The sequence below is a fragment of the Leptinotarsa decemlineata genome, unplaced genomic scaffold, assembly GCF_025532065.1.
Source record: "Leptinotarsa decemlineata unplaced genomic scaffold, Ldec_3_MD MMD2_tig00001621_RagTag_RagTag, whole genome shotgun sequence".
Classification (NCBI taxonomy): Eukaryota; Metazoa; Arthropoda; class Insecta; order Coleoptera; family Chrysomelidae; genus Leptinotarsa; species Leptinotarsa decemlineata.
The window spans coordinates 2,930,509-2,949,516 of NW_027412566.1; the positions used below are offsets into that span (position 1 = coordinate 2,930,509).

At 34.7% G+C, this 19,008-nt stretch overlaps 2 protein-coding genes across 7 annotated transcripts in view; both read left to right on the forward strand.

Annotated features, from left to right (window-relative positions):
* The window catches only part of LOC111509546 (very long chain fatty acid elongase 4), a 31,236-nt gene extending 29,784 nt beyond the window's left edge, over positions 1-1,452 (forward strand). For all 3 annotated transcript variants that reach the window (XM_074176176.1, XM_074176175.1, XM_074176173.1), the window contains exon 8: positions 915-1,452. In XM_074176176.1, the coding sequence (XP_074032277.1) occupies positions 915-1,037 (123 nt within the window). In that variant the 3' untranslated portion in view covers positions 1,038-1,452. The remainder of the gene's footprint in view (positions 1-914) is intronic.
* Positions 1,453-3,781: 2,329 nt separating this feature from the next.
* LOC111515585 (uncharacterized) overlaps positions 3,782-19,008 on the forward strand; it is a 31,932-nt gene continuing 16,705 nt past the window's right edge. Inside the window, exons 1-2 of one of the 4 annotated variants that reach the window (XM_074176178.1) lie at positions 3,782-4,112; positions 8,354-8,585. The gene's annotated coding sequence lies outside the window, so the exon portion shown is untranslated. The remainder of the gene's footprint in view (positions 4,113-8,353; positions 8,586-19,008) is intronic. The other 3 variants (XM_074176177.1, XM_074176180.1, XM_074176181.1) reach the window with 3 other exon arrangements.

Genomic DNA, 19,008 nt, shown 5'->3' on the forward strand with positions numbered 1-19,008 from the left:
TGGCACATGTTAGTCATTTCGCTGTCTTGTATTAATAGTGTGAATTTGCTTATTAATTTTAAAAGGTACGGAGACACCAGCAATACGAATCATTTTACTCTGCGATATGAACACATCATTAAAACAAGTGGATGACCCACAAAAACACATTCCGTATCTTAGTCCAGATTCGACTTGTGTATATATACCATTATCAGTTGTTTCTTGGTCAAAACTGATCTCATGTTTCAGAATAGATAGCTGAGAGAGTTGAGTTTCAGAGTAACTGACTCACAGTGTCTCTTCCAGCCAAGATACTCATCAATGTACAGGCTCAGGAATCTTACACACGATACATTTTCCAAAACTGTATTATTATTATTCACATGAATGGTAGACACTAGTTTTTGCCATTTATGAAAATGTATTGACTGAGCTTTTTTGGCAATTAGGTGCAATTAATTCATACAGAACCCGTCATAGAGATTAGAAAGAACTTCATTACATTCTTTTTCTAGCGAATAATCATATTGTTCGGCGCATGCAATGTGGAATGTATGGATGGGTTCGCTCTAACGATGTCATTCACATATATTCGTAACGATAATGGGGCCCACTACTGATCCTTGAGGAACACCTACACTGATGCCAAATCCGAATTACAGATGATAACTGTTTTCTTAGTTAGTCCTAGAATGGGTTTCGTTTATATACGGTGAACGAATGATCTCGACGTCGATAGAGAATTCGACAGAATTCCATCGAAACGACGCGAACACCGAACAGCCGCGAAACGTTGGCCCGGCTGGGCGCGGTCTGGGAAACGTCACAATTGATTTATGGCTATCAGTGGCGGCCGACGTTGTTTTCTTTAGGGCATGATTCACAGAATTATAAATGATCTAGTGTTATTATATGTTTTTTTTCTGTTACAGGGTAACCAGGTCTTTTTCGGTATGGATGTTGGTTGTGGACAAGGAAATACCTACGTGGAAAGGAAGAAGAACTATCTGTCGCACAACGGTGTTCAAGGAGAAGAAGAAAAGAAGTACTTGTAGAGCTGGTTTTTGATTAGAAACAAGTTTATAGAGTTATTGAAAATCAATCGAGATCTTCCGTGCTCAAAAAGGGTATTTTAACAATTTAGCGTTTTGTTGTTTACTGTTGATTAGTTTTGTAAGGTACTAAGATTTGTATATTGTTTAAAAAAGTCAATTACACATAAATATTTATTGTGAATTTGAACGCGTGGTGCTTTTACTGTTTCATTATATACCGATTTTAAGTGTTGAATATCATGTTTAAGAATCACTGCCATTTTGCTGAAATTCAATTTTCGGATTTGTGTGTACCTCCTCAGGATGAAGGCTGAACGACACACATTTTCATTCGAGTAGTTTTTTGCAGTAAAGTACTTTTTTTCAGATAATATGTATAGGTGATACTGTAGAAAATACATTTTATCGAACTATCTTGAAGACTAATTGATTTTCATGTCCATTAGTTAAATAAACCTCGATTTCATTCATAACTTAAATACTACTGTATAAAAAAGTACTGGAGATTGGTCAGTGAAATACAAAATATGTATTATTAGTTGTTTGTCACATTAAGTTTCGTTACAGACCATTTTAAACAAACAGTTACAATATTTATTTATTGACACAAAACCTCAGGTTTCCAACTTCAAAACTGACGAAATTCAACACAAATTTCCACCCAACTTGGGGGTGGAAATTCCTGATTCCCTTTCTTAATGCTTATTTACGCTATACAAAGAACCTACCTGCATATTTCAGTAGCTTCAAATGTACGTTAATATAAAAGCGGGCAACAGCTAGTAGTAATTCATGATTTCACTTCAAAATTACACTAACTAAAAAATATGCCAACTGCACAAAGTAATGAATAGCTTCGAGAATTGAATTATATTACCTATAAAGAAATTCGCAAAACTAACACAACCGTCAACGACGTCTGCCCTCACGCCTCTGCTCGCGTTCTCGGCGATGGCGTTTCAGTGCTTAAACCGCCCCTCTACCCCCGCGCATCGTCCACCGTCGTCTTACAGTAGACGCGACGGGCAATGGCTTACTGCTCAAGTTAATCTTATCTTTTAATCGATTCGTCCAAATAACTTATTGTAAAAGAGAAAGTTTATCTATATTGAATACTTAAAACGATAATTGTATCAATTTTTTATAACAATTTGACAGATATTCTGAAATTTGCATTAAAAAGAGTATCCAATTTAATTGTATTTACGGCTCAGTACTTTGCATATAGTGGCTACCACATATATGCTATCGCGGACTTTTATTTAGAACTATACTTATCATTATATTATGACCAAAATGACACAAAAATTTTGTAAATTGTAGCCTATATGTTATTCTGATGTATGAGCTGTATTTATGTAAATGTTCATCTAAATCCGTTCAGTCGTTTAGGCGTGAAAGAGCCACAAACATACGTACATACATCCATTCTCACAAACTTTCACATTTATATTAGTATAGATAGATTCATCTGAATTTATTGTATAGCCTTCTAATTATTCACCTTCCCAAATAATACACTTACACCAACGAACAACCCAATTATCAAAACACTTTTCAAACGTATTTTTTTTTAATAACTTCAATACTCGCTGCAAATACTTTTGTATGTCATTCATTGACTGAAAACGGGCCTCTCGAACTGGTAAGTTGGGTTTTTAGAAAAAATCGACCGGAACCATATCAGGTGAGTATGGTGGCTGTTCGATGGGGTTTGTTGAGTTTTTTCAACATGTCTGGTCTTTTTTGACGGGTTCACTCTTTCAAACGCTGCGTAACGCTCAGATAATATTCTTTATTCACTATCGCACCTTCTGGCAAGAATTCCGAATTCACAACATCGCGGTAATCAAAAAAAAACTGTTAACATTACCTTCACTTTGATCGACTGTGACGAGTTTTTTTCGGTTTTGGTGTCGCGGTTTGGCTGTTCCTAAGCTTGATGAGTTGTTTGCATATCAAATTGGTAATCCCTTACCTATGATTTCATATCTTTAGCGACTTTTACGCGATTGAGATTTAAAATAATTGGAACTAGACATTGTTAATAAACTATAACGAATGAATAATGGCCTGCAGTGTTTAGTTGAAGATGCACCAGCTGGAATTCTGATTACACTTTTCTGAATAACAAAAACTTAATCAGCTTCAGCTGATAAGCTCCACTGTTCAAGACCATAGAAAATAACTGACTGAATTAAACTCTGGTATAAAAGCTTGAGAACATCAAGAGAGATGAGATATATATATATATATATATATATATATATATATATATATATATATATATATATATATATATATATATATATATGTATATATATATATATATATATATATATATATATATATATATATATATATATATATATATATATATACTGAGCTTCAGTTTGACACTATCAACATGGAACTTCCATGTATGTTTATTATCAATATCAACACCTAAGAATTTAGTACAATTAACTTGATGTAAAGTTTCATTATTCAATTTAATCAAATAACTTTTATGAATTGTTGTATTTTTAGTAACAAAGTTGAGCATTTGAGATTAAGCAGAATTTAGCAGCAGGCCATTTATAGAACACCACTTAGAAATTTAATCAGTTACCTACTTAATATTTAACCTACTTATCGTTTCGGAGGCTCAAATCTGCCTCCATCTTCAGAATTGGAAAAACTGATGATACTTGTCGTTTCTTCTTTGGTGTGCTCTATTTCCAAACGTCCTCGATAGATGTCAAAATAATTTTGATGTGTCAAGTGATGTCAGTGAAGAAAAATATTGCATGTGTCGCCTTTTTCAATAAGTCGTTGATGAATAATAGAAAAATGGTTGTAGACAATATGGATCCCTGTAAAACACCAGCGTTGATGGAAAGTGTATCTGAGAAAAAACCTCCGACAGCTTTTTGTAACGAATGATCTTTGATAAGGCTGAAGAGACACTAACAAAGGCGGATCAGAATTTTTCTTGTCTTAGATGGCAATGATTATCCAAAAATCTGCCATAAACTATTAACACTTGTCAGAAAATTAACTGGTGAATTTCTACTCTGCAAATTTTTCGTGAAGGTAAGATATTTTATTCACTTCCGAATTCCACACCTTTCATATTAACTACCAATAGACTCGCCACTGACAAGTCTGTAGTTTATATTCGAAAATTGATGATTCATCATTTCCGGCAAATCTCAGTTCATAGTTCTTATAGACTAAGAGCCAGTGACGTATTTTCATGACCAAGTCCTTCCCAATCGAAAATTCGTGAAATGCATTAGGGATTTATATTATGAATACTCGCTACCGTCAGCTGCGACTCTGTGGGTGGGGCGAGCAGTAGCAGCCTCCCGCACATTGAAAAAAAAATTATCAAGTCTTTTTTTCCATTTCAAATTTTGTCGGATTATAGTTTACCCAATATCTTGAAGAAAAAATAAAGTCAGCTGACTATAACATGGTGGATTATACGTCAGCCGAAAAAAAATTATATTTTCAATGATTTCCTCTCAAATAAAAATTCACTTGGTGATAGTGGTGAATGAAAATTATTGACAGCTTGCTGTATCTCAGTGGAAAATTTGTCAGCTGGTATAGTTCAAGTAAACGATATAGTACAACCTACTTTCCAACAGCCCCCCTTCAATAATATAATTAGGGAGCTAACCAATTTCGTTATTCAATAATCATTTCTGGTTATATAAGAATCATAATAGTTATATAATATATATATTTCAATATTAAATTCTACGAAAAGGATTTGAAGCTAGGTAGTTAAGTTTTGACATAACCATAGGATATAACCACAACAAAACACAATTTCAAATGGCAATATACAGGAAACCTACACAAACAAGCTCCACCATACCCACAAGTTCAAACCATCCGCCAACACATAAAATGGCTGCCTATAACGCATTCATATATAGAATGTTAAGGATACCACTCAGCAATAAAGCAATGAAGGAAAATCATATACCAAATAGCGAACGAAAAGGGTACACCCAAAAGACAATAGATAAACTAGAAAACAGAATAAAACAAAAAATACAGAACAAGGATCAAGCCACCCCAACAGCCACAACAACACAACGATGGACAGCATTTACGTACGTAGGACACCAAACCAAAAAACTAACAAACATCTTCAAACCACTGAACATCAACATCACATACAAGCCGAACACGAGGATAACACAAAAAATAAACAACTATGAAAAAGAAGAAGACAAAGACAAAACGGGATATACAGTATACAATGCTCGGACTGCAACAAATTCTATATCGGCCAAACCAAGAAAAAACTGACCCAAAGGTACAATGAGCACAAAAAGGCATACATAAATCCACCAGTATATAAATCAAACCTTGCAACACACGCCATACAAAACAAACATAATTTGCCCCCACCAGAGAACATAAAACTAATAAAACAAATCAACAAGGGAAACCGCATGGACATTTGGGAAAACTTGAACATCCATAAATTCAACAGTTATAAATCACTTATCGAGGAACAATTACAAATCAAAACACAACAAGATCTCACATTCAATATATTAAACAAAACCATACACATTCCTAGAGAAGATCTAACACGAAGAAGAGTACCTGATGCAGAACAAATACAGGCAAATTTACCTAAAGTACCTGAACTACCTGAGTTAAGACGCTCTGACCGTATAAAGAGACAGACAACAGGATGACCAGTTCAGTTTGAGGAGTGCCAGAAGATGACAGTACTACCAACTGTCGAAAGCGCTCGCAGATAATTAATAGAAGATATAAAGCTTCAAATCCTTTTTGTAGAATTTAATATTTTAATATTGAAATACTCAAAATAAAGGAAAATTAGTTGCACGGGTTTATTCCGTGTGGTGTATTGTCATCCCCGATGGGAATGAATTTCGCAACGTTTCGACAAAATCACATTTGTCATCATCTGGCGATTATTGTTAAGTGTTCGGAAGTCCTCTGACCCTACTCGGATGACTTCTTACTGTGCAGGTACAATGTTGTCGTTCCATAAATACCGTTCTTGATTACCTAAGTTTGGTACCTGTATGTTTTGGTACCTGGTTCCCATCGGGGATGACAATACACCACACGGAATAAACCCGAAGAATAATTTCAACATATTCCTGTCCGTGAAAACCTTCGATTAACATTTCAAAACCTTTACGGGGAGATGAGGTCATATCGAGAAGAAGAAGAACTCAACTATATATATATATATATAATTTATAGTTATATATATATAATTTATAGTTATATATATAATAAATATATACCTAAATATATATATATATATATATATATATATATATATATATATATATATATATATATATATATATATAATAAATATCTGGTTTATATAGGTGAGTTGGAAAGTAGGGATTCAAATAACAGGGTGATAATTGAAAATACTTCTGAATACTACTCACTCACATATATAAACAATTGATAGCTTCAAAACACTTTCTTCGAAAGCTTCTGATAATTCCTATTCCGTATTCTTTGTTTCACTATCACTGTCGTCATTAAAATCAATAATGAATTTATTTTCACCATCAATATTGAAATATCCAATCTCCGTATATTCTTTTTTAACAAAAACATTTTTTTAATTCTTTTCTGCCATTCCTCTTCGGTAATATTAGATACTTCTTTTTCAATTAACTCTATTACCTTCTTATCAAATTTTGGAAAAATATTATATGCCTGATGCTTTGTTTCAATTTTCCTAAACTAACTCGATGGGATTGATAACATAAAAATAGAGAAGAAGTCGCAGTATGGTAAATCCATATTTCTCAGCAATACTCTCAAGGGCATACACTTTTTCGAATGTTTTTGTCTGTAAAACTTCAAGTAGTTGGTTTTTAGTATAGTAATCTTCAAAATACAAATTGTTATCCATTAAAATACTTTGTATTTCATCTTTCCGGGAATTTTTATTCGGTACGTTGATGAGCTGTTGCGAATGATAGGAAGCGTTGTCAAGAAATATTTTGGGATCAAGTTGTTTTCAAACCATTCCTCAAAAATATAAGCTTCCATGTTCTTATGATAGTCAACATTGCAGTCCTCAAGTTTTTTTCCACATAAATTCAAAGAATTCGGAACCCAACCTTTACTTCCTCCGCAATGCACAATGGTTAGTCGTGATCCTTTGTTTGCAGGCATGTTAGGCGTACACAATCTTGAACCATCAGTCACCCTTTCGTAACTGTGTTTGTTCTTGTCTATAGTTATTTGTTCTGAGTATTTGTTACGCAATTTCACTATTTTTCTGCTTTCCATAACTGCTTGACATTTGTGTATTATTTTGAATCTAAATCCTAGTATCTTCATCCAATTTTGAAGAGTTTTGTCACAGCAGCTCACGTTATGGCCGGAAGTATTCAATTTCTTCCTTATGATTTCAGATGTAGAAATCTCATTGCTTTTGTAACAGTCGTATGTTGTTTTTTTTCAATGATTTCATTAGATGAACATCTAAAGGTTTTGGTAATCTCGTATCACATCGCGTCCTGCGTTCATAAGGTTTGTTTTTGACTTTTTCACGTACAGTTGAGGAAAGAATTTCTGTCAAATCTGATGTTTCTTGTAATAGTTTGTTTCCCTCGAAACCAAACTTGAGATGTAGATTCTTATATACATTGAAACATACTCTCTGTGTTTCAATATTCGAATGCATCCGAATCTGATTCACTGGTATCTCTTTTTCGCATTATTTACCATCGCTATTGGAATCACTACACTGGAAAAAGTCTGCGTTGTTATCACACAAGTAATTATAACTGCACCAATATCGAATTTCAACACTCAAATCGCGATCAGTTCCTGAACTGAACACGATGACGATAACCATCCCCGCATTCCCTATTTCTATTCGTCACCGTAATATGACTTCAAATTTAATTTTATGACTCTTTAGCCAATCACAAAACTCGGTTAGTTAGAATTATGCAATACGAACCGCCAATTCTGCAGTCCACGTGAACTACTTCGCAGACGGTTCATTTCTATGTCTTGGTTTTTTTGGCCATTGAGAGTGCCGCCAACTTTAAATGTTTACAATATCGTTTACCTCGACTATACCCCAGATGTAACGCAACAGCATCTATCACCTACTGAATCTTATCTGCTACGACTTTTTCCTTGATTTACAACTAGCTGAATTTATAAATCCTCTTATAAATTGAAAATTTATAAATCCTCTTATAAATTGAAAGTTTATAAATCATCTTATCAGCCCATCTAATATCTTGCTAGATCTGGCATAAAGGTGTCGACCGGTTCTTTTTCAGAAGATTCAAACACCTTCCTTGGCACCATCCCGTATAAAAGTACTGGTCCTATCGATTTACAAAACCGTTTTGACGAAGAGGAAGCCGACGACGCCCGACGTTTAGCGTCGCGATGCCATCAGTCGACCTGTTGTCATTCTTTCGACAATACACTCTACCCGTATGGCCTAAACACGTAAAATAGGTCTTGCAGTGTTACAAAAAGTGACAATTTCGTTTTCAATTATAGGAGGTGAGTTATCATTTTTGCTACTTTTGGATTGAGGAAGTGATAGAAACAATCTTCAGGGAGGTTAAGACAGTGATGATAATAGTGATAGTAATGATTACTGCAACTCACACTATTGATAACTAGATAAAAGTATTTTCTCAATTGGAATGTTTTAGTTGGTGATTCTAAATCTAATTATATGATGAAACTATAAAATCAAATAAAGACATATCCTGAAGTGCCCTAACGAAGGACTAAAGCTCTATCAAAATGGAGCTATATAGTGACTTATTAATATCATAGGAGGATTTCAAGATTTTTTATTTCAAATATTATACACAAGTTACAAAGGAACAATTCTTTTTTTGGTATCTAGTCGTCATAAAAAAAGTTACACTGGACCTACAGAACATAATAAAAAATGAACTGTGTAGAAATTTCCTGGCGAAAGGCAAAATAAAATGTGTATATTTTTTGTGTACATTTGTATACATGTACATTTGTGTACAAGTGTACATTTTTCACAATGAGTAAGTTTCTGGAATAGGGAAAAGATGATACAAGTTCGAAGTTCTCTTACTAGAGTTCTACGTGGTTCAAAAGTAATAGTGCGTATAATTTTTTGACAAAACTTAAAGCTTTTTCACCACCATTGAAAAAAAATTCTAAAGTATCTCATCTTCAAAAGAGGTAGGTATGACCACATGCTCCTTTTGAATTCTTTGTGTACAAAACATTCAACGAAAGCGAAGTATATAATTTTTTTCTGTTTCGGGGTTTGAAGATATTTCATGAGCAAGAATTTCAAACACATTTTGTTTTTGTGAGCTGCGAAAAATTCGGAAATGTTGATTTCTAGGTTGAGAACGGTGAGAAGCATGATGGTTTGAAATTCACGGATACTAATTTAATGGTGACCAAGTTGTTTCTACTGTATTTTTAAGTAGTCCAGTCATTTTAGGGGGTTTGCCTAGGAAAGTGGACATACCGAGCTGTAAATTTGTATAAACTTTGTATTTTGTCATCATAATAGTATTCTCAAAATTCACATATGATTCGACTGCCGCAACTTCAAAAATTGGGGGTCAAAAAAAACGACTTTTTGCACGTTTCTTGCCAATATCTCGTTTCCAATGGGTTTTATGCTAATTGTATTGATTATCAATATTGTAGAGAATTGAGTTCTCTACAACTTTTGTTTCAAATATTTTTTCATACGTTGAACAAATCTAATCTATAGTAATTATTCTTCAATGAATAAAAATGAACAGAAAATTAATACAATTTTAAATAATATTTTTATTGATAAATCTCATTTGATACATTTGTGAATGTCAAAATAAAAAAAAACAAAAAATAATTGAAAGAATAATGAGTTTTAATTTCAATTTTCTTCTTCATCGTCGTCGTCTTCTCGCAGCTGCAAAAATTCAAGGGCGTTATCATCTTCATTGTCATCTTCACCCAGATTCGTTTGCAATTCTTCCATGATTTCTAGATCAAAGGACCTATCTTCATTAACATCTGTCTCATATCTTGAACCACAACCACTTTTGCAGTTACAGAATATCGTGTTGAGTAACTCATCTGGAGCAGGTGGTAAAATGGTCATAATAGGATGTAGCAATCCGCTATGCATTGTCCAACCCCATTCCTGGGATTCCAAATCATGACCTAACCAAGTTTGAACTTGGTAATAAACACGATTAAATTGTGGGTGAGCTGTTCCACTTGTTGGTGGGTTATTTGATAACTGCACAGGTGTATTGAGGTGTGTTAGCTTGACATATTGTGCATAACGAAGATGATCGATAGTATCTACAGACTTTGGAGCATTATAAACAGCTAATAACGTTTGTAAATCAACTATCAAATAATCTCTAAACCGGGCAGTTTTCTTCTTCAGATGCTGCGGCAAGTTCATCTTAATTAGATAGTTTCTCGATTGTTCTTAAAAACGTTTTTTTTTGAAACTCTTAGAGGAGTATATTTCCGTTTTCACATTTGCTTTGCCAACTTTTTTAAAGAAAATTTCTTGTTCAAGAGATAATGTACGCTCAATTGAAATCAAAAGTAAATCAATATCTTCACCGACTATAATTGCTGTTCTTTGACGTTTAGATTCTTCAATAGCTGTCCCAATAATGAGAACATCCGCATCGTCTCTGGCCTGTTTAGTGTTGATGTATTTGTTAATAAAAAATGAAAATCATTCATAATTATTAATCAAGCAATAATTTATGAACCTTAAATGAGCTGATTTCAATCGGGACAACCAGTTGATTTCAAATAATATTTAATCTGCGCTCGCGCTGCCCTCTATCTCAAAAACGATTCAACGTATGAAAAAATGTTCGGAACAAAAGTTGTAGAGAATTCAATTCCCTATAATATTGATGAAATACAATTGGCATAAAACCCATTGGAAACGAGATATTGGCAAAAAAACGTGCAAAAAGTAGTTTTTTTTGACGTTTGACCCCCAATTTTTGAAGTTGCGGCCGTCGAATTATATGTGAATTTTGAGAATACAATTATGATGCCGAAATACAGAGTTTATACAAATTTACAGCTGAGTATGTCAACTTTCTGAAATACAGGCCTAAATCGACCTAAAATGACTGGACTAAAGGTCTTCCCAGCTATTCCCATCATAGTTAATGGCAGTATCATCCGCGAAACTTATAATTTTTCCACAGATTTCGACAGAAAAGTGTTGATTTGATCTGCCAAAAAGTTATAAAAATTCTTAGATCGTTTCTTCATTTAGAAGACAGTTGTAACAATTTCCCTTCTGTGACACTGACCTACTAACTCAGTAGAGTTTTGCACCATAAACTCAACTTCGAACATGAAGTAGAAAACGACGGCTCAATTTGATGCAGGAACGACCGTTTCATCAAAGTTAAACAATTTCCTGTAATACAAAGTTCACGCGGCATGCACCCCGGTGTAAATTTTCCTCATCCTGGAGTTAACGAGGTCCGTGCTGCAATTTCCCGTGAATATTTTCATTTTCCATCTACGGCAAATATTTATCTCCTCGATTGTTTCACTGGGATTGCTGGCAAGGGCTTCCGGTAACCCTTCGCTTTATTTTTAGTGAAATTCTCATGAGCATCTGCTTTCACAGCACGTTTGAAGATGGAACGTACATAATCCGGGGATAATTACTTGTTTTGACAACCGTCCCACTTCCCGGATGCTTTTTTTGGGAAAGTAGCATTTTTCCAGCCTAGTCTGAATAAGTCCAGTCATCACCCGAAGGCGATTGATGATACTAACAATCGAAACGTCGTAAAGTAACTTGGCTTGAAATCTTTCAATTTTTGATTTTTATTTCTTATTAATTGTTCAATTTTCAAACGTTGCTTGTACTTATTTCAGTTTTTTGCCTAATATAATATATATATATATATATATATATATATATATATATATATATATATATATATATATATATATATATATATATATATACAATTTTATTAAAATAAAAATAAAATAAAAACAACAATAAAAATTAATTGGTGCTCCGGGGCGACTTCATTGATTCCAGTGGCGCATTTGCTTTTTCAGCTGCAGGAAAACCCTGAAAAACCTGCAGCACCACATCATCTGAAGATCCTGATCTAATAATGTCCTCTCTCTTATAAAACAAAATGTAGGGTGTCTCCAGAGGCTCCAATAAATTCAATGCATCGCCAGAACACTTCGTGACACGACTATCGTCAAACTTAACCAGTCCGTTTCTTCTTTGACCAAGGCGTAATAATGACCAAATTCAACGCCAGAACCACAGTGAACAATGACTGCATGAATATTATAATAGTGGTCTGCTAGGTTGAAATGTTCATCTATTTCGAACCTTCCAAAGAGTTTATTGCTTCCGTTAGAGGTTGAGTCTTGTTTGAAAATCATCAGTGTTATTATTAGATTGACTGGTGCCTCAGATATACTTGTTTCCTTATAACAGTTAGTTTGGCGCATGTTTGACAATACAGTCGATCATCACTTGTTAAAAATTCCATTTTCAGATGATTTAACAATAAGCTTTGCACGGACTTTTTATTAGTCATATTAGGAAAAGCTAGATGAAGTTCCAGAAATTTACATGAGTTTCCGGTACTTCTTGAACATTTACCACGAAGTAAACAAGTGAGGATTTTTCCAGCAAAAGATTTACAAACACAAGACGAGATGGGCTGTACGGAATCATTCAGTCCAGAGCTGTCAGGAGTATTGATTTTGCTATTGTTTTACTCACGAGGAGTATTCAACAAGAACCCCAAGAATTCGGAACAATCCTCTTGTTGTCCTAACGAGTATCTAGTAGACTTCAAAGACTCCAAGAAATCGGTTGGAGGGAAAGATGATACCTTCTTACGAAACTGCAGCTGCATGAACAGGTGTTTGAGTTTGATGAATAAGTTATTTTTTTAGCTAATCTTTTCATTTTATTGATTCATTCATGAATTTCAAATCATTTTATATTACATAAGAGAATGGAACCTATCTCATTAAGATTTCAAATAATCTCTCGTTGCAAAATGTAACCTCAAAATAAATATAGTTTGAAAAACCAAAAAACACGCTTTTAAAGAACAACGAACTGAAAAGTTGAAAATATTTTTCTTAAAAAAGCTCAAATAACGAAAGAAAAATACCAGTATTATTGTGAAAAAAGCGACGAGCGCTTGATATACAAAAAATATGGCACAAAGCGCCCACGCTTTTTTCACAATAATAATAGTATTTTCGTTCGTTATTGTTTCAAGCTTATTCAAAAAAACTTTTCAGTTCGATGTTCTTTAAAAGCGTATTTTTTAGTTTTTCAACCTATATTTATTTGTGAATAGATCAAGCAATAATGTCGATATATCAAGGTTACGTACAGCGCCATCTGCCGCGAATAGATCAAGCAATAATGTCGATAATGGGGAGTGTTCCTCCTGACGAAAATCAAGTAGTTTTCATAAAAGAGCTCTAAACAACGCATTTTAAACTTATTATTTCAACCTTTTTCTTTAAAAAATTATTCATATACTTAAAAAAGAGGAATGAAATAATGCATTCAACATTTAAAGGGATTCGTTTCTATTTCACCATTTGGCAACATCGGTTATAGCTAATAAAGGACAATGAATCTGTTACCTGTATGAGACAAACAAAGATGACATATTTCAGAGGCGTGCTGTTCTGTTCACTTATGTTCCGGGTTCCGAGACATTCTGTGACATATGACATTTTGTGCACCTAACCTATCTTCCTCTATATAAATAAATAACAAAACAACTGTTGTTCATGTGGCTTGTAGAGGTGGTATTGAACTATAATTTATATTTTGTTTTAATTGTTGATTTATAAAGATAATTTTCCTTTTTTAAAGTAGAATATCTAGGTACGTATAAATTATTTCAACTTGATACAGGCGCTGTTGCCAATATGTGAATTAGAAACAAATCCCTTTAAAACCCAACATTTGAAACATCGATTTGAATACTTTTCGAAGTGAATTTGAAAAACTCATGAATTAAACTCAACTTCATTTTGTTCAAACTTGCATTTGCTGTAATAACCCAAATTGAGGAACATTCCCCATTCTGTCAAATACAAATCCCGAGCTTGAGAGTTACAAACAAACATACATACATACATACAGGTGAAGCTAATAAAAGCGTGATAAAATAATAAAAAGGATCATCAATTTTTCGTGATTCATTTTGAAAGAATTCTGTGTATTTAGAACTTCGCACGTCTTCTTTCTAGTGAGAACGTCTATCCTGGATGAATATGCGTCCCAGATCTTTTATGAAATTCCGAAGTCTTTGATCTATTTTCCGATAGGTGGGATAAACGCTGGCATAGCGAAAATGAAGGAGTTTCTCGATTAGTTTTCGAATGAAAATCTTCCATTGTTTTATGGCACACCACTCCCGAAGTCGGGTCGACTCGAGACCAATTTTATGACTTCGATTCAAGTTTATGTACAGGAGGTTGATGCTTTTGGTTTGGAATTAGAGGATGGATGGAGTCACATAAAAAGTTCTTTTGTGCCGTGTCATTTGGATTGTGCGGAAAAGTTTTGTCCGATCTAATGTCTTGTGTTTTTGTAGCTCCATATATCAATAAATATTCATTCTAATGTCTCGTGATTTATTGTTGTGAACCAATTTTTGAGGAACGAAGAACTGATTCTGTAGATCGGGTTAACTAAACTTTTATTTATCCATTGGTGTTTTACAAACTTCGATATACGACAAGAGTCTGTGTGTCGTGTTACGAAGGATAATTCTGATTGTATACGTTTTGATAACATAATTGGGTTCAATCAAGTTCAAATACATAAACCCTTGAACCTTTAGAAGATTCATATAATGATCATGAGGATGGCAGAATGTAAACTCATTAACTATTGGATAAAGTATTGAGATATGTACGACGAATAGATCAAGCAATGTCGATAATTCTGTCAAACACAGATCCCGTTAGTTAGGGAAGCCACAGATTATGCTGTAGACGACCCCTCCCGATATAGAAGGCCCCGACACTCTGTCGAATGAGGCCCTCATGTCCCCCGTTAACAGATGAATAACTTTTTCATCCATCCCACCCCAGCCAGGTAGCGGTATCCCGTGAAGGGCGGCACTGATGTCTAAGGACTTCATGCCGTCACCAATTCAGTCATGAACCCATTAGTCCTTCTCAAGACCAACAAGGCAATCAGCCAAAAGGGTAGGGGAGCTGGTCTCCAAACCTGGATGAAATGACGATGACATTCTTGACAGATCCCGATATGAAATGAAAAGGAGAGTTACAAGCTAATATAAAGCGTGTAATAATAAAGATAAGATGGAATACAAACTGTAGGTTACAGTCATATGATGACGTTTAGCGTCAGATTGACCAAATTCAAATTGAACCAAAGTACTGCCGAAAATTCCAGGTATTTAGCAATGGCAGTGTTAATCTAACGCACTGTTCGACGTTGGTTTGCGAAATTTCGTTCTGGAGATTTTAGCTTCAAAGATGAGCCCCGAAGTGGTCGACCTACAGTAGTCCAGGACGAGGATTTGAGGAAAACTGATCGATCACAAACGGTGCGTGGGATGGCGGAGGAACAGGGCGCCAGCTATCATGTGGTTTTTGATGGAGAGGTCGAAAAGCTCTAAAAGTGGGTGCCCCACGACTTGAACGATCGACAGAAATTGTCACGTTTCAAGGTCTGTTCTTTCTGAACTAATTGGGAGTCGAAGAACTGCCTCACCCACTATACCTCCCAGACCTCTCGCCAACCGACTAACATCTTTTCAAGCGCTTTAATAACTTTCTCTCCGGTAGAAGCACTACATACTATTGAATATTTCACTGTAGCAAAGATATTTTAACAAATTTAACAGGTGAGTTTCATCAAACAACCTCTGTTGTGAAAATCTCATAATAAAGTGTTTCTTGAATACGTTATGGATTTTCATCAAGCATCGGCCGATTCCTTGTTTCACTTTAACGATCTAGTTTCTTCTTCTTCGTGATTGATGTAGACTTTCTTAACCTATTTTCGAGGTTAAAGGTCAGTATGTCGATATATCTATGTCGTCGACAATGTCATGTTAGCCCCGTCGACTCGACAGTTTCCCGTGAACCACAAACAGAGGCAATTTCTGCTTAACGGGAATCACTAGACGCTCTTTGGCTTCTAATTAAACGCTCGAGCTGTCATTTGCAATTCAAAGTAATCCCCAGTCTAATGCAAACGAAGTTAATCTGTCTGAAAATAGTTATCAAGTCTCATAACTTCAGTGCCACGCGAAGCTGAAGTGTCATTCCGAAAAGATTAGCCTACATATACAGAGTTGTCAAAAACTTTTATGCTTTATTGATGGAAGGTCCAATATTTCGAGTCTGCTTATCAGATTCTCCAAATTAACTCAATTAAAAGTTGCTAATTGGAAATAACGTAAATTAAAGTTTTGCTGAACGATATGTTGAATGGTTTTAAAATAGCCTTATGGGACTTCAGCAAATTTGTGAAAATTAAGGATAATAAAAGCTCCTCACATTTTATTACTTGTGGTATGCCCAAAGGATCCATATTAGGCCCAACATTTTTTAAGTTCATATAAACGCTATATCAAATTTGAACCATAGAGAACAGATCAAACTTTCTGCTGATGATACAGCCTCATTAGATTTTAGTAAAAACATTGATGTCAACAGATAAATTAACCTTGAATTCTTATAAATCATTATATCTATATTTGCAAAAAAAAACAATAATTTTAACATCCTACTTTCTTTCAATAAAAAAATTATTCCTCATAAACACACTACGTGATTAGTGGGTCTTTATCTTGATGAAATTTAAAATTGGAAGGTACCTAAAGCAAATTCAAATCCAAGATAGAGTGGATGTAAACATTGACATGCCCTACGCACGTGATATTGAAAATCCTAAGAATTGGCCAGGGTCGTATTCAGAACCAACATCTTGTTGATCGCAAATGCTATATCATACTTAGGAAAACTTTTTATAATAACGAGTGAAATGCACAAGTTTTGCAGTTTAACGGGAAAAATGCAGATAATAAGTGTAATATAAAAAGATATATGAAAAGATACGTAATTATTTCTTTATTGATAATTTTTATTTATGTGAAATCAAAAAGAATATTAATCAAAATTATTGAACTGGATGAATTTGTCTCTTCATCGGTAGTGTCATCCTCACCAATCTGAATTATCAGTGGCTCGATTTGTGTCTCTATTATGTTATCAAGCTTCCACATCTTTGTCTCGACTTCCGATATCACATGCCAAACACACTTCTCCCATTTCTCCGCTGTGACTCTTTTCAAAGCCTCATCAAAAAGTAGTTTGAGATCTGCAAATTTGAACGTTGTGTTATGCTGACCTACAAAATTCTTCACATCCGCCCATATTAACTCGATGGGATTAAGCTCGCAGTGGTATGGAGGCAGGCGGAGAACAATTTTGTTTTGGCCTGTTGCCATCTCATCGACTATATATTTTTGGTATTCAAGCTTGCGCTCCTTGACAATTTTTATTAGCTGTACTCTTAGCATTAAGTCTTCAAAGCTAATATTCTTTGATCGCAGCCAATATTGGATTTCAACCTTCTTTGAAGACTTTGTCGGAATCTTCTCTAATCGTCGCGAATGATGAGGTGCATTGTCCATTACAAGCACAGCATTATCCTCCAGATGGGGTAGAACTTTGGAATACCGCTGTTCGAAAGATTCACCGTTCATTTCTTCGTGATAATCTCCAGTTTTCTTCGACTCGAAACACCACAGCCCTTCAGCAACAAACCCATTCTCATTGCCGATGTGACAAATAATAAGCCGTTTTCCTTTACCTGAAATTATGAAGAGGTATGTAAGGAAATAAAACAAATACGAGGGTTACTTTTATATATTGAGATTAAGGCAGGTCTGAATATAAATATAAGTTTACCTGTGGGATTTGTTAATCCGGTGGATAGTCCATCTAGAAAGGCCCTCCTAGATGAGGTCACAGTTTCATCGACCCATACTTTAGGGGTAGTATGACCAGCATTAACCCAGGTTTCATGCATATAATAAATTGTTCTCTGTTGTTGCCTATAATATTTAATTTTGGTCAAATACTCTCTCCTCCATAACACAATTTCCTCTCCATCCAATAATAAACTATTGCGCCCTCGTTTTTTCCATACAAAATTCAAATGTTTCAATACTTTATGGAATGTTGACCGCTTGAAACTTGGCAATAAAACATCTTCATTTATTTCTGTGAGTACTTTGTCTATCGTGGGTATTTCATTTCTGAAAAAGTACTCATGCACTTTCCTCCTGTTTGCATGTTTATCAGTATCATCTATTAATTTTATAATGGTTTGACGATTCTGATTTGTATTCGGTTTGGAAAATGTATGATTTTGTTTATATTCCCGTAAAACATTGTAAATCGAAGCGCAACACACTCCAATTTTATCGGAAACTTTCGATACGACTTCGTCGACAGTCGATGTCTCATTGTCTTCCATCTCTTTCTTGAACACATTTAAAATCACTTATTTCATCTCAACACTCAAATGTCTTTTTTTTGGATCGTTTCCTGGCTGGACTCAGAGGATAGCTCACAGTGTCATCAGTAGTGTCTGTACTGGACATCTTGGAAAACAATTTTAAACAATATACTATAACGCACGCCACACAAACGACTGATTACAACCCTGTGCTGGTACCGAACTCATACCAAGAAGGCGAATTCACCAATGAACGCTGCCCTTTCCATCTGACACTGGGCGATCACGTTAACATCACGCTTCGGTTTTGTTTTACTCTATCTTGGATTTGGATAGACTTTACACATACAAAAAATTAAAGCCAAAATTATCCCTCTACTCGTATTAGGTATTTTGTACAAAATAAGGATGTATGGC